Source organism: Chinchilla lanigera, unplaced genomic scaffold, assembly GCF_000276665.1.
Source record: "Chinchilla lanigera isolate Chin_1 unplaced genomic scaffold, ChiLan1.0 scaffold00015, whole genome shotgun sequence".
NCBI lineage: Eukaryota > Metazoa > Chordata > Mammalia > Rodentia > Chinchillidae > Chinchilla > Chinchilla lanigera.
Window position 1 is genome coordinate 12,923,609 of NW_004955416.1, and position 17,520 is coordinate 12,941,128.

The following is a 17,520-nucleotide window of genomic DNA, read 5'->3' on the forward strand; positions in this document are numbered from 1 at the left end:
TACTGATTTAGTAATCACACACCTTAATCCCAGGATCACACACTCTAGATTCAGCCACCTCTGAAAAACCCCACCTGTGACCACATGAGGCTTTGGGGGGACATCCAGACACAAACCATAACATAAGCTATGTGGAATATGCAAATATATTCACCTGAATATATTCATGAATATATTCAGTTTCATGTCAGAATGTGTATTCCATTATGTTACAAGGCTGTGGTTCTTTTTCCAAATGCCATGTTACAAATCAACCATTGTACAGTATTTAAATTACAGAACAGAATAAGGGCCAAAATACTTATAAAATATATATTTGTGATGCTCAGCTCTTTCCAATAAATTTTTTCCTGCTGTCTTCAGTTGCAATTTTATGTTCCCTGGTATAGCAGGTCTCAGCCTTAAATCTGTGTGCATCTTTCTTGAGCTTTTAAAATAAATGCAGGCTAACCTGAAATATAACGTGTCATGGCTATAACTTAATAGCTCTGGTTCTTGTTTGCACATAACAAGAAGTCCTCAGTGACCTTACATTGGGCCATACTTCATTTCCTAGTAGATTTTATTCTTTTCTTTGTCTGAGAAAAATTCAGTTTCCCAATATATTTTAATTTGTAAAAATATTCTTTAGAAAATATATTCAAAGAGTATTTTGGGATATCTTTTGGAAACTGCGTAGTAAGGCCATAAGGGACCATCCTGCCATTTTGGTGGAATTTTACAGCTTCTGTGATACACTTTTCTGTCCTACAGAAAGCTTACTGAAAAGAATTTAAAATTTACTAGATAATTAGGAATACTTATTGATAGAGGACATATTTTCCAAAGATGGCCACATAATATTTCCCATGCTACATGCTGGTCCTAAGTATGACTTTGATACTCCTTGTTTCCAGAGGTTTAATCAAATAATTGTCTAAAAAGTAAAAGTTGAAAAGATGAAAATTACAAAAATAAGTTTATTTGATCTTATTAACAAATTTACTCAGAACATAATTGCTATAATGCACTTAGAACCTACAAATTGGATCAAATATTTAAATTGCACAGTAATTTTTCTATTAAATTTCTTTCTGTAGCACAAAGCAATATCCTTTACTTCAAATCTGAATTTTTCAGAGTCAGGATAAAAAAGCTTTTTGTTTTGTTTTTTTGTTTTTTTGTTTTTTTTTTTTCCGGTACCGGGAATTGAACTCACAACCTTGCACTTGCCAGGCAGGCGCTGTGCCGCTGAGCTATATCCCCAGCCCCAAAGAGCTTTTTAAAAAACAAATATATATAGTCATATGTAACTTACTAACAGGGATATATTCTGAGAAATGCATTGTTAAGTAATGTAGTCATTGTATGAACATTATATTCAGTGTACCACACAAACTAAGAGAGCTATAATGTCACTAGGTGATATAATCTCATGGGTCCACTGTTGTGTGTACAGTGGCACATGATTATACATACATATATACTCAAAGCCTCCATCAATAAATAAATTAATGAAAGGGTGAAGGGCACACTGCAAGGGGAAGCTGAGCCAATAAACAAATTAATACATTCTCTTTCATTGGTTTAGGTTCCTTTGAGTTGTGTTTCTGACACTTTCAAAAGAGAGCCTTAACTAGTTCAAAATATCAGACATAAACACACAGCAACACATGCCTGGGACCATATTGAAAAGAAGTGTTAATATATATTTTTCTCAATATGGTGGCATTTGCCTGTAATCCCAGCTTCTCAGGAGATCGAGGCAAGAGGATCACAAGTTTGAATCCATCCTGGGCAACTTGGCAAGATCCTGTCTCAAAATAAAAAGGAAAGGGGGCTGGTGTATACGTGGATCAGTGCTCCCTGGGCTCAGCTGACAGTACTGAGAGAGGGGGTCTATCCCCTCTGCAGATCAGCCAATATGATGGAGTTCTACTATAAATTCCCAGCAATAAAAAAAGAGAAGCATAATACGCTATTGCCCCAGTGAAGTGCCAAAGAACAGTATCATGCTTCACCAAACACACAAAGTTTTACAGCCCTCCAAAGAGGTGAGTTCTTTTTATGAACCAGTTGCAGAGACAGCTGGTAAAGATTAAGGATTGTTGAAAGCCGTTTGGCCTTAGGAAGACCATCATAAACATCACAGAGCCTGAGAGGAAGTGACCAATTATATAGAAAGTAGCTGGAAAATACTACAGCTCAAGGCCTGTCATGTTTTGGGAAGGGACAAGTCAGTGATTGCTAACATACTATGTCACGGACACATCTCCACAGGGAAGGTGCTGAAATAAGCCCAAAGTGAGTTGATTCCATTTGTATTCCTGTTTTACCATTGCAGGAAGGTATTCTTGTATTCTACCATGCCAAATAGAGTACACCTACATGCACCAGTTCCACTTACATACACAGGTAAAATCCTGAATTAGGTACCAGATGACCAGCACCCTGTCACAAGCAGCATGATAAAACAATGCATCATGACCTCAAACACCAGTCCTCACACTACCCAGTCACTCTCAGCAAATATTCACACCTACACACAAAATAGCAACAAGCAGACAGGATCTTCCTTTTATAAATCTATAGAGCTACCTCCTCCCATTACCACTGTACACATCACCATCCCTCCAACATTTAAAGATGGATCCCTGGTTTGGGTTTCATCCCCTTCCACTTCTTGGGAAACTTATGGATTACCTTGTCTCTCATTTTTGTTCTTGGGCTTTGCTGAAGTCTGTTAAATGTACACAAAATTCTCACAGAAAATCACAGCCACACAGCTTCCCCTTAACCCACGACGCTGTCTAGACATCTCAGCTCTGTCTGCTTTACCATGGCCAAGTTTTGCTACAGAAAACCTATCCTACTCATCTCCATGTGTCCTCCATCACTGTTTCCTCAGCTCTTTCAAATCTGACCTCCAACTCTGCTCCTCCACTGAAATGACTCCAGTCATTAATGACATTGCACAGCTGTCCATTCTGAATCCTCTACCAGTTGTGTGGCACACAGCATGGCTGAACTTGGTTCCCACCATGCCGTGCCTTGTTTCCTCCTGTCATGTTAACCTTTTATTTCTGTGAGCCTTTGTAACTCCATCTCTTCTATCCAACCAGGAAATACACGGCATTTCCTCAGGACTTGGGCCCTTCTCACTCCTTCCAGCTATTCTAGTCCTGAAAATTCTCAGCCACATGCCCAGCTGCTATGTCACCATCACAGAAGGCTCATGACTGCACTTTTCCTGTTCCTGTCTCTCCAGTTCCCTTGGGTTCACTCCTAATACTGCCTACAGAACATCTCCATTTGGATGTCTAAAGGCATTTTAACACCACTATATCCACATCTAAACTAGTTACTTCCTTCACCCAACTGGGCTTCTATTACTCACCATCTCAAAGCAGAAGTCTAGACTTGGAGGGAGGCCCAGTAGCCACCTCACTCTGGTTACCCACTCATCACAGCTGCTTCTGTCTCCTAAATATCTCTGGGCCACGTACTGTCCTTTCTACAACCACCACCGCTTTGGTTCAAGCTCCTTCCCAGACCAGCAACACCTTCCTATGAATCTCACTTCAACTGTTCTTATTCCTGCTACTTCATTCTCCGCGATACAACTAGCTGTCTTGAAATAAACAAGAATTTGGAATGTAATTCTCTGTTTGATGACTGGAATGGCTTCCTATTAGTCCCTGGATGTAAGGAACATTGTGAGGCAGAGAACAGCTGAGACCACTGGGCTTGTGTAAAGCAACACAGGATTTATTGCGCCTGGGTGCAGGCAGACAGAGGGCAAATACGCCATCTGTAGGAAAGGAAGAGAAGCAGGCTTTTTAAAACAGGGTTTGAAAGAAAGCAAGGGACATTAGGTGGGAAGATCTTAGTAAGCATCAATAGTCAAAGTTCTCTGGATGTTTTACGCCTCACTGGGCAAAGTCCTTGGGGTGCCCGGTGTGAATGTTTAGGTGTCTTTAAATGTCCAGGTGCTTGAAAGCATCTGTATTCCATTTTATCTCTTTTACAACATCCTGTGTTTGCTGAGGTGAGAACAACGCCTGTGCTGGCAGACAGGCTGGGTACTGGGAGAGTCACGTCCGAATCCAGCCTTACACTGAACACGGATACGAATCAACATGGCCTATTATGCCTTAACTTCCTGGTCCTCCCTTCCTCCTTGGCTCCTCCCACACTGAACCTGGTCACACTCAGTTCTTGGACTGTGCCTGGCTGCTCCAGCTCCTGGAATGTGCCACACAACCTCTTGTTACCTAGGACCTTTGCACATGCTTTCTGCTAGAAATTCTCTGTGTCATCCCCTCCAAACCCTTTTCTGCTCAACTTATTTTTCATTTCTTAAAATTAAACTCAAGGTAATCATTTTTAGAAAGAACGTCACTTCTTTTCCTAATTGGGACAAGTGCCCTCTATATGCTTTTTCATAGCATCTTACATTTTTTTTTTTTTGCATTTGCTACAACCATTTGAAAATATGTGTATGTGTGTTTGACTAATAAATTTCTTCCATTACAGTTGAGTTCCAAATCTAACAGCTACAAATGACTCACACTATTACCTAGGTCAGTGCCTGAGACACAAAAAGGTACAATACAAGTTTGTAGAATGGTATTTTTAAATGAAACAATAGATTCCTGCCACCCCTAGGGGTAAGACAATGCTAGCCTTATTCCTACTAGGTTCCATTGTTCTTTAAGTCCTACACAAAGCGGTAAGATACAAAATGTAAACAACTATTGGAAAGAGAAAGATAAAATTTTAATTTACTACAGATGATTATTTACTTAGAGAATTTATTTAAAGGAGTGGGGAAACTGCTAGAATAATGAGTGTAGTAATTTAGTAACATTTTTAAAAAGAAAAAAATAAACAGCATTGCAATATGAACAATACCTTATTATTGTATTATAACAATCCCACCAGCATTTCTTATATATATATACCAAACACTGGGATTAAATACTTCTCTGACATTATCTTATTTACTAATCACCTTCAGTGCTTAATCCTAGTAACAAGACAGGACAGAAGTGCCTGATGCTCCCCAAGAAGTACTTTTCCTTTTGTTCTGCTGCTCCTTGAGACACCTGGCATCTGGTCTCACAGCTGGCTATGGCTACACCAGATGCCACGTGGCCACTCTGGGAGACACTGGCTTTGGATGCAGCAAGCTGTGGTCACAGGTTCATTCAGATGACTCCATGCCCACGGCCTCTCTGGATGAATCCACTCCTCTGCAGCTGTCCTCAGACAGGTCTGTGCAGCCCTTCCACTCCCCATGACTAAGTAAAGTCTGACATAGCATGTGTGAGCTTCTTTTATAAGCAACCTTCCCAAACTCTTAGCTGACTCAACCCTTATGCAGCAGCAAAACCCTAATATAGCCTCTTTTTGGTGGCATATTTGGCCTATTTGTGATTTCTATCTTGAGCAGAGTAGGCTGACTTGGTACATTAAGAACTGGTAACACTAAAGGCTGCTGTCACTCAAAGCAGCCCAGAGCTACAGTTGGTAACGATGAAGGCAGAAAGCAATAGGAATTCTCTGGGAGCTGCCACCTCTGGCTGCCCATAGGTGACGGCCCCAGCTGCCCAGAGAGTGGCAGAGGGCTGCTAACACTAACAGCTGAGAGCTGCTAGCACCCGAAGCTCGGGGTTGTTACTAAACAAGCTACAGTTTGCCTATTCGTGATCTCTATGAATTGAACAAAGAAACCCTTAGCCCATTGGTGACAATGAGGGGGCTGGTGTCTTCTCATTAACAAATATAAACCACCCATGTATAAATTTAAACAACACAGTCCGAAGAGTGGCAGAGTAGGGGTTCAGAATAGGGCTAGGCCTTATCTAAGTCCATGCATCCACCACTAATCTGTGCTGTTAGAAAGTATGGGATAGCAAGGAAAAAGGTCATAATAACAAGCAGTATAAAATGCAAAAAGACTCTGGTAAGGAATGTTTGTAACGTAGTTAATTACAAAACACTACCAGAGGGTACTAAAAAGGCATATCTACATACATACATAGATACATACATACATACATGTACACCTGTGTACATATTTATATACACACACTTTGGAAACTAGAGCCTGAGTATGTCTGGATTCCTTGTATTTTCAGAAATTAAAATAGAGTTCTCTGTTGCTACCCCAATGTGAAAGCAGTCTTCTCGAAGGTCTTTAAGCAGGAACAGTTATAATAAGGGGATTTATTTTTATTTGCTATATGATATGAAGATAGGCAAGTACATATAAGTATACACAGAATACGAAGATCTGACCAAAATTTGGCCTTTTCACAAAGTGTAATTTCTATATCTTACTTTTCTACTAGACATAGGAATACTGAGGAAGTTCCCATGTGCCTATGGAAATGTCATTTTCCTGTGAATGTTAGGCATTGCAGACTCACCCTCTCTGCTCTCCAGGGAACCGGGGTGAGGATTAAAAAGCCCTGCTCACAACCTACACATAAATCAGCTCCCAGAACCACCATAAATAGATCGCAGGCAAATGCTACAGTTTATAAGCAATGTGGGGGGACAGTAAAACCCAGGTACAGTAACAGGACTCTGTGCTACCCCAAAACAAAGGCGCTTCTTAATCCTTTTATATCCCTGCTATATCTGGTATTTAGCACAGAACTCAGCAAAGAGCCCAGGGTTCTAACAAAGAGTGGGACCCGATCCTCAGCTTCTAAACAGAATTTTGATTTCAAGCCTTAAATCTTTATTTTCATAGAATTTAGTTATTCATTTATAAAGAAATTTTAAGCTTGAGCCCAAGAAATTAAAAACATTTGCAAAATTAAGAAACTTATAATATTCATTTATAGTTCAACCAACCCTCTCTAAAGAATGAAACTGTTTCTCATTTTCATTTTGGATTTAGTGATGACTGTTCTGTCTCCTCATCTGTAAATCTGGGTTAGTGGGTGTTCAAGTTTCACTTCAGTGTTATTCCAGGATTACACAGTAGTTTACACCCTTCCAAAGACAGTTGCTGCTTCATAACTGAGCACTGAATGATACAAAGTTGAGCTCTGTTAAGATGTGTAATGGGTTCCAGATATGAAATAATACATCAGGATGTATTTCCCAACTGAATACTGGGTAGCACTTCCGGCAGATACAAGGCCAAAAAGCAGCAGCAAGGCAAGTCCAATCTGCCTGGTTTCACAGTACATGTGTGCTTCAATGGGACACAAAGGCCATGCTACCTACTCCTAGGAATATAATCAGTCAGGAGCCAGACACAGGGCATTAGGAGCCAGGACTGCTAGGGACCACAGCATCTAGCTTTCCTGTGGATGTTCTCACTTAATTTTCTGTAGAACTAGGACTCCTGCCCCTTGCCCCACTCCCTTTGGCTCCTACAGTGCTTAAATGATCCCCAGGTCACACTTCTCACCCTGTGAGGGCCACCTGGCTGTGTAATCACTTTCAAGTCCTCACTAGCTCCTGGTTGTGCACATCACCTGTGCATACACGATCACGAATCCTGGTGACCAGCTGGCTGTGCATAGCTCCAGGGCAAGGCACAGGTGCAGGGTCCAAGCCCAACTCCCACTTTCCAGGGAGGACATCTCACCAAGAGCAGTGTCAGCTCTTGTGTAAGACTCATCTCTCACCTTGGCCATGTAGCTTTGCTCATTTATTTCACACTAACCTGCAACCCTTTCACAGCTTAGTTATGTAGATCCTTGCGCCAAGGGAGCTTTTTGGGGGATGAGGGGGTGTCAGGATGTAATCCCATTATCCTTTCTGTACCTTTCAAAATAATAACTACAAAATATAAAGAAAAGGCGTGGTTTTCAGTTACTGGGTGATCCTTCACTCCTGGGCTGCTTGCCTAGCAAGTCTCCAAGTCTTCGAGGTGCAGGGCCCCGCCCTCCCAGGGAGGTCGCCTACCTCCCAGGCAGGTGGCCGTGCACGGGGTGAAGCCGGCGTACTCCCAGGTGAAGGTCCCCGCGCTGTCCTCCTGGGGGGCGTGGCTGTCGGGTTCTCGGGGCGCAGGGCTCCCGGGACAGGCCTGGCGCAGGCAGGGCCGCTCGGTGGGCAGCCGGGGGCCCTCGCACTCGTCCTCGGGGAGCTCGGCCTCTGTGCGCGCGAAGGCCAGGAGCACGCGACACCTCACGGCGCGCACCTGCACGCCTGGGCCACACGTGGAGCTGCATGCTGACCAGGGCTCGGGGATGAACCTAGGGAGCCGGGACAGACAGGGGGTCACCCACAGCACATACGGGCAGCCAACACTGAACTACATTCCCAACCTTTTTTAATGTTGTGAGACAGAGTTTCACTAAGTCACTCAATTGCCCAGACTGGGTTTGAACATGAGATCCTCCTACCTTGCCTCGGCCTCCCAGAGTGGTGGGATTATAGGCTTGCACTACCACACTCAGCTCATTTTTAAATCTTAAAAACAACAGAAATTAGAATTCTTCATTAAAGATACACCCTACTTCTGTCTCCATATAAAACTTCCAGTTCTGTGCTGTGACTGGTTGCAAACCATGATGATAAAAGGTTTACAAAAGTATTTAGTGATAAATAAACCATCATCTAATGCGATTTCTTTTATAATACAGAAATTTTCACCAACTTATTCCACAAGCCTTTACTGAGCTTCTCTTTGTGAATGTGTGGATGGTATTAAACTGTCACAATGGTTAAGAGCTTAATTGCAGGACATCTTAAAAACTCTTTGCAATGAGCAAGAAGGTTTAATGTTTTTTCATAGTTAACACACAAGTATGCTAATTTCTAAGTTTTCTTGAAAATATAGAAGATGTTGCACAAACTGCCTGAAAGAAGTATTTACTTCTTAATCTGAATTATTATCCACTAAATCAAAGCTTATCAAACTCTGGCCTGCAAGCCAAATGTGGCCTGTTTTCATACAGCCCAACAGCAATTTTTTAAATTGGTGTAGGGAAACAGTATCATTGGGTGACATGTGAAAATTTAAAAAAATTCAGATTTTACTGTCTATAATTAAAGTTCTACTGGGACACAGCCACACTCATTTGTCCATCTATTTTATATGACTGCTTTTCTGCTATATGACAGAGCTGATTATTTGTGACAGAGACTGTTTAGCCTGGAAAATCTCAGGTATTCACTATTTGGCCCTTTATAGAGAATGTTTCTCACCCCTTCTATGCATTGATTCAAAACATAGATCCAAAGGGGACCGATATATTTAAGATCCTCTCATGAAACACTTTGAATCATGAAGTATTAATAACTGATAGACAATAAAGAGTTCAATGATAGATATAGTTTGGAAAACTTTGGGTTCTTTAATATTCAACAGGTTTTTTTATAGCCAAACTTTCCCAAAGACAATGATATTTGAATTCCTACTATAAATACTTAAGACAGGAGTATGAGATGCATCATTTCATCAATTTAAGTGAAAGCAGACCACTATTCATGGAATGATATCCTTGTCCTCCAGAACAGCTTCAGACAATGCTGCTGGGATGTTTAAGCCACACTTCCAAACCTTAATGTTTCAAAGCTCAGCAAGATGGAGTCCCAACCTTTCCCCAGACAAAACTTCTTTACAGCTGTCTGCAATAGCACATCTCATAATCTCCCCACTAGGAAACACCATGATTGTAGATAAATTCCATAAAGAAATGCCAGTAAATACAAAGCACTCTGTTATCTGTTGAAAACTGTTACTAAAGAACCCTATTCTCTAATCCTAACCTTATTCTCCAATTCTAACAGAGGACTTGCTCAATTTCCCAGGATGGAGGAGTACTAGAGTGATATTGGCATACTTACTCTTTTTACTTTCTTTGCTACTCTCATGGTAAGACTGGAAAGGAGACTGCTTAAATACAGGCTGAGATGTCCATGTAGGGTAATAGTATGCAGCCATTTAAAGGAGAGGGCAGCTGGGGATTTAGCTCAGTGGCAAAAGCACCTGCCTGGCAAGCTCAAGGTCATGAGTTCAATTCCCGGTACTGGAAAAAATAAAAAAATAAAAAATAAAGGAGAGGGGCCTATACCAACTAATACGGAAAAGTCTCCTCTGGAGGTGAAAAGTGAAATAAGTATGGGTGGTTCACATCCAGTGATATGTTTTATCTAAATGTTTTAAAACAGCTATGTGTGTACGTGTGCATATGTGCACATATAGTGTGTGTTACGTATGTACCTGCATGTACAGGCTCTAGCACAGTTTATGTACAATTTGTCTTTCCTGGAAGCAGTTGCAGTGACAGGGATGGGAGTGTGTAAAGAAGGAAGCTTCTTTTTGGTTTGTTTGATCATATTAAAAGGCTTTAATTGTCTAATTAGTGTATACTTTTATGGTTATGAATTTTTTTCTCTTTTCTCGCAGACACTGAAATAGAGGAAGCTATAGGTAAAAGACTCAAAAACCAAATGGTCAAGATGTTTAAAGAGATCAAAAGAGAAACATATAAGCAGATGCATAAGATGTCTAACAAGCTCAGGGAAGATAGGTAAACTGATAAAGGATTTTATCAATAAAATTGAATTAAGTAATACAAAACAAGACATGAATGATAACTACGGAAAAGAATTAGAAAGTCTGAAAAGAAAGCAAGCAGAGGTAGATGAAAACACACATAGCAGACTTGACCAATGTGAGAGTATAGTGCCAGGAATAGAAAACAAAGTGGATGTAGCAGATCATAAACTCAGTAATACCCTAAAAACAAGACACTACGCAAGCTGAATCCAACAACTGCTAGATGACTAAAAAAAAAAAACCTCAGAATTATAGAAATAAAGGAAAAGTCAGAAGATGACTCAAAAGGTATAAAAATTGATTCACTGAACTAATAGCAGAAAAATTTCCACATCTAGGAAAAGAATTCAATATTCAAGTACAAGACGTATATAGAACCCCAAATAGCCACAGCTAGAAAAGAATCTCTCCATGACACATCATGATCAAAATGCCAGAAATTCATCAAAAAGAGAGAACATTAAAAGCTGTTAGAGAAAAATAGCAAGTAACCTATTACGGCAAGTCCATCAGAGTACACTAACTGCTGATTCCTCAGCATAAGTTTTTAAAGTGAGCAGAGCTTAGAGTGAAGTTTTTCGCGTACTAAAAGAAAACAATTGTCAATCCAGACTTTTATATACTGCAAAATTAGCCTGCAAAGCAAAGAGATGCTAAAGAAATACATTACCACTAACCCAGTGCTGCAGAAAATACTTAAGGGATCTTAGACAAGGACAGGGAGGCCACAGCACCAAGGAGCCCAAGGAAAGTATGGTATACATCAAACTGGGAGAGTAGTTAAACAAAAGAAAAAAATATAGAGGAATCAGAGCTTGGAAAATAATGTAAGGACAGGATTCAATAAACACCATACAGTGGTAACTCTCAATGTCAATGTTCTCAACTCCCCAGTCAAAAGACATAGGCTGGAAGATTGGATTAAAAAATGCAAACAAATATTGACTATAAGAGACACCCCTCCTCCAAAAGGAAGTATATAAACTGATAGTGACAGGATAGAAAATGATATTCCATTTAACCAGAGCTTGGAAACAAGCAGGAGAAGCTATCTCACTTTAAGACACAGCACAATTCAAGCCCAAACTGAGGAGAAGAGACAAAGATGCCTACTGCACACTGGGAAAGGGACAAATTCAACAGGAAGACATAACAATTATAAATATCTATGCACAGAATGTTGATGCACCCGGCTTCATAAAACAAGAAGTACTGGATTTAAAAAGACAGATAGACAACAATACAATCAGAGTGGGGACTTCAATACCCCACTATCACAACGAGGTGGGTCAACCAGATAAAAAATCAACAAAGATGCACCAGAGTTAAAGTACACTGTTGAACAAACGGACCTAATAGATATCTTCAGAGCATTTCTTCTAACGACAACACAATACACATTTTTCTCAACATCACACGGAACTTTTTCCAAAATAGGTCATATCTTAAGTCATAAATCATGTTTAAACAAATACAACAGATTTGAAATAATCCCCTGCATATTACTGGATCACAGTGAAATGAAGGTAGAAATCAACAGTAAAAGAAGAAACTACATGAAAACATGGAAATTAAAAAACAGTGGAAGAGACAACATATCACTATTGGAAGATAATTTTATAATTGTAAAATAGTAAATGAACAGAAATGTTTTGGAAGAAATAAAACAATTTAATAAAGTACTCCACAAATATAAATGTGTATCTATATAGAAATATAGATATATATCTTAAAAATGCTAGTTTTCCAAGAGTCCAGCTAATACTTCTTAGCAGCCAGGCCCTGTGTTAAGCATTATTATACATATTATTTAATATAATTTTCACAACAATGTTATGATTTGTCATTATTTCTGTGATTTCACAGATGAGAAAAAAATGGAGCCTTTGAAAGTATAAGAAAACTGCCAGAGTTATGTGAGCTTATAAACAAAAACTTTGTAAGAAATATGCAGGGCTGACAGGTCCAAAACTATAAAATACTGAGGAGACTGACCTCAGGGATCTGAATAAATGGAAAGAACATCGTATGTTCCTGAACAGAGAGACTCAGAATTATGAAGATATGTATTCTACCTTAAGTTAACTCATAAAACTAGTGCAGTTCTCATCTAAACCTCTGTGGCAATTTGGGGGGTTGGTTATCAACAGCACAACTCTAAAATTTTATGGAAGAGTAAATGCTAACATTTTTAAAGGAAATAACACACAGAATAACTCCACAGCCCCACTGAAAAAAAACTATGAAAAAGATTAAAAATTCAAGTAATATGGCACTGGCATTGAAGTATTTAGTTTACACAATGATGGCTTTTTAAAAAATCAAAGCACATAGTATAGATTATTTAATACATGGTGCCAGGGCAATTGGTTCATTATGTTGAAAAATATTAAGTGACATTGATTTTTTACATATCACAGGTCAAAGCCTAATCCCCAGGAATCAAAATTCTGAGTAAAACATGCAATCATAAAGATTATTAAAGACAGCATTAAAAAAAAATAGATAATTTCCCAATGTTGGTGAAGGTGTGGTCTGGGAAGGGAACCAGCACTGATTTTCCAAAAGTAGATTTGACGGTAGGAACTAAATGTCTTCAACATATCTGTCTTTTGGCCCAGAAATCCCACTCCCCTACACGTGTCCTAATGGGACAATTAGAGAGGTGTCATTGGATCTGTTGCAGTTGTGCTTATCACAGTGAATAACTAGAAACAAACCGCAGACACCCGAGACCCTTTCCACATGCAATCTGGTGGGATCTGCACTACCTCCCTGGTTAATACCCGGAAATGGCTGAGCAGCCTCCAGGTACAGACTGTGCCCCTTAATGACCAGAGGACCTCAACACCTGCCTGCCTCCTCGGCTCCCGCCGCAGGCCCGCCAGGCCCCCTCCTCACTCAGGCCGCAGTGCAACAGCAGGGCCCACAGCCTGCACACAGCCACTGTCCCAGACATCGGAAGTGCTGCTCTCTCAACACTGAAGGACCTCAGGAGATCAGTCCCTGTACCATCCCTGGAAGCCACGCCCGGCCCCTGACCATACCGTAATGGCATCTTACAATACCAGAGCACAATCGCAGCCCACTGGGGCTTTCCCATACAACACTGCAATCTAACATCTCTCTTCTTATCCACTCCAGGAGGCCAACCCAAGGGTGGGTGAGACCTAACTTGAGCCATGTGCCAGGAAAGCACAGGTCTTTCTGGTACAGGCTGAGTCTCCATGGTCAGGAATTCCTGGGATAGAAGTGTTTGGGGTTTTGGAGGGGATTTCAGAATATTCTCCTATGTATGTAATGAAGTCCTGTTAGTGGAAAAGCCAAAATCCCTTTGTTTCACACACATCTTATACACAGCCGGAAGGAACTTTATTCAGTAGTTTTAGTGCACCTGCACTTGTCACGTGAGGTCAGGTGGGGAATGTTCCTCACATGGTTTTACATCAGGGTCTAAATCATTCAGAGTTTGGAGCATTTTGAACTTCCTGTTTTCAGATAGGGACACTAGGCCTGGGCCACATGCCATAGAATCACTGTCCCCACTGACTAGTCCCAAAATCTTGGGCAGTTCCTTATTCTTTCCACACTTTGGCTTCTTCTGCTCTAACATAAATAGTCAATAATGCCTCCTCACAGTGCTGCTGGGAGGATAAACAGGCTAATCTCGCAGAACAGGACCTGGCACTGGATAGCCTCAGTATTAGTGTTGTGAGAAAAACATTCCTGAAACACAACCTACTTCAGTTATGGCAAATACAACTTCTACCAATGGAGAAGCTAAAAGAGCAGAGAGGAGAAATCCGAAGTGTGCCAGCCTACCTAGACAGCGCTCACCTATGAGAAGCAGGGCAAGGGCAACACCACAGCAGGAGAGTGGAGAATTGCAGGGAAGGCTCCGGAGGAGCTTCCAACACGACAGCCGTATCAATTGTGAACACATCCCACGAGCTCAGAACTGTAGCTCCCTTGGCCCAGCTGCATAAGCTATAATTTTTATTTTCCTAATTAAAAAAAAAAGGCTCTTGAACATCCGCTCCCTATATAAATTCCGAGCTCAGGCCCTGGTGAGCCACAGAGGCAGTGTTTATCTTCTGCAGGCTGTTTGGCAGCTGCTCCCATCCTGTCATCCACTGTCAACAAGGAAGCAGCCCCAAACCACAGAAGACAGTGGTAATAAAGGGTGAACGGGAGGCCGAAATGTGTTGTGGTTTTGTTTGGAAACTGAGAGAATGAATAGAGTCAGGAAACTATAAACTTCACACTAGACAGCTCGGGACAGGACAGAAACTGCCAGGCAGTGTGGATCACACGGGAAGACGGCACAGAGGGCTCTGGGGGCGGCGGTGGGAGGCAGAGGTGAGACTGCTGTGGGTCGGAGAACAGGTGCTGCCCACTCGGCCTCCATGCTGAGGAAGGGTGGTGAAATGCAGGAGCAAGGGGCAGCTTAGCTTTGCTCTGTGTGGACGGGGAGAGAGATGCCCCAGCAAAGACACCCAGGGGTGGGATGGAGACAAAGTGCAAGCTTGGAACAAACACAGGGCCAAACCCACTGCAGCTCATATGACATCACCCTTTTCTAATTCCATGATAGGAATAGAACCTTTTGACCTTGGAAGGGACCCTAACAACAAACAGACCTAGCAGTTCCCAAATTTGGCTGCATTCTACTCCCCAAAGCGACCTGGGGTGCTTGTTAAAATGCAGGTGATTGAAATTCATGGGGGCAGAACAGAAAAGCAGAATAGAGGCTACCAGAGTCTAGGGGGAGGAGAGAAAGGGAACAATTGTTTATGGGGTGCAGAGTTTATGTTGGGGGACAATGAAAAGGTTCTGGGGAGGGATTGAGGAATGTGAATGTACTTACTGCCACTGAACAGTAGACTGCAAAGTGGTTAAAATGATCGGTTTCGTGTTATGACTGTCTCACCACAATCAAAACAAATCTATCTGGCTGAGCCCCCACAAAAAAGGTTGTTGGTCCCCATTCTTAGACTGTCTGACCCAGAACAGTGTTAAAAGCACCACAGGTGTTCTCATAGAAGTGACTTGAGCACGGTAGTTTAAAAATGGTATTTTTGTTCTATATAAAAAAGCCTCCTTCCTTTGGAACAATAGGAGCTGGCTATGACATATCCTCTGTGTCTGATCAGTAGTGGAGGTGGGGCACCGTCGCTGGTGGCACACACAAGAGGGGCCCTGAGGCGACAACTCTAGGTATTGAGCAATGACTGCATGGGGTGACATTATATACTGATTTCTCCTCTTGTCTATAGGACTTTAACTTTTTAATGAAAAAGTTTTTTTAAAAAGTCAGTGTGTGTGTGTGGTGGTGGCAGTGGGAGGTGCATTTCCAACCAGAAGGAGGACAGGGACAGAGCCAAGTGAAGTGAGAACAACCCACAGTTGCAAAGCAGGAGCCCCTTCCAGGCTAGGGCCAGCACTCAAGAAGCAGCCAGAGTAGGGATGACTGAGGACTTGCGGTGTCTTTTTGGCCTTTTGAACAAACACAAATTTTTAGGTGATGGGGAAAGTTTGAATATTCAAAATGTCATAAAAAGAAAATCAGATCTGTGCTTTTTCTAGTGACTCTCATGCGTGAGTAGAAGGTGGGTTTAACAGGAATAAGTGAGGAGCAAATTAGAAAGTTGTGTAGGTGCTTGAATGTTGTGTGGGTGTCTGGATGCTGTGTAGGTGTCAGGATGCTATGAAAGTGTCTGGATGCTGTGAAAGTGTCTGGATGCTGTGAAGGTGTCTGAGTGGTGTCTGGATGCTGCACAGGTGTCTGGATGCTGTGCAAGTGTCTGGATGCTGCGCAGGTGTCTGGATGCTGCGCAGGTGTCTGGATGCTGCGCAGGTGTCTGGATGCTGCACAGGTGTCTGGATGCTGCACAGGTGTCTGGATGCTGCGCAGGTGTCTGGATGCTGTGCAGGTGTCTGGATGCTGTGCAAGTATCTGGATTCTGTGTAGGTGTCTGGATGGTGTCTGGATGCTGAGTAGATGTCTGGATGCTGCACAGGTGTCTGGATGCTGTGCAGGGGTCTGGATGCTGCACAGGTGTCTGGATGCTGCACAGGTGTCTGGATGCTGTGCAGGTGTCTGGATGCTGTGCAGGTGTCTGGATGCTGTGCAGGTATCTGGATGCTGAGTAGGTATCTGGATGCTACACAGGTGTCTGGATGCTTTGTAGACATCTGGATGCTGTGCAGGTGCCTGTTTGGATGCTGTTCAGGTATCTGTCTGGATGCATGTATGTTTCTGGATGTGGTGGAGGTGTCTGGATGCTGTCCAAGTATCTAGATGCTGTTCAGGTGTCTGGATACTGTGCAGGTATCTGGATGCTGTCTGGATGCTGTTCAGATATCTGGATGCTGTGAAGGTGTCTGGATGCTGTGCAGGTGCCTGTTTGGATGCTGTTCAGATGTCTGCCTGGATGCGTGTAGGTGTCTGGATGCAGTGGAGGTGTCTGGATTCTGTGCAGGTGTCTGGATGCTGTGCAGATATCTGGATTCTGTGCAGGTGTTTCAATGCTGTGCAGGTGTCTGGATGCTGTCTGGATACTGTTCAGATGTCTGGATGTTGTGCAGGTGTCTGGATGCTGTGTAAATGTCTGGATGGTGTCTGGATGCTGTGCAGGTGTCTGGATGCTGTGTAGGTGTCTGGATGATATCTGGATGCTGCACATGTGTCTGGATGCTGCACAGGTGTCTGAATGCTGCACAGGTGTCTGGATGCTGTACAGGCGTCTGCATGCTGTACAGGTGCCTGTTTGGATGCTGTTCAGGTGTCTGTCTGGATGTGTGTAGGTTTCGGGATGCAGAGGAGGTGTCTGGATGCTTTCCAAATGTCTGGATGCTGTGCAGGTGTCTGGATACTGTGCAGGTATTTGGATGCTGTGTGGGTATCTGGATGCTATGCAGGTGTCCGGATGCTGTGTAGATGTCTGGATGCTGTGTAGATATCTAGATGCTGTTCAGATATCTGGATGCTTGCAGGTGTCTGTCTG

At 42.2% G+C, this 17,520-nt stretch overlaps 1 protein-coding gene across 4 annotated transcripts in view; it reads right to left on the bottom strand.

Moving 5' to 3' along the window:
- The window catches only part of Adamtsl3 (ADAMTS-like 3), a 314,808-nt gene that overhangs the window by 105,456 nt on the left and 191,832 nt on the right, over positions 1 to 17,520 (bottom strand). For all 4 annotated transcript variants that reach the window (XM_013512536.1, XM_013512537.1, XM_005381454.2 and 1 more), the window contains exon 16: positions 7,912 to 8,201. In XM_013512536.1, coding sequence (XP_013367990.1) covers positions 7,912 to 8,201 — 290 coding nt within the window. The remainder of the gene's footprint in view (positions 1 to 7,911; positions 8,202 to 17,520) is intronic.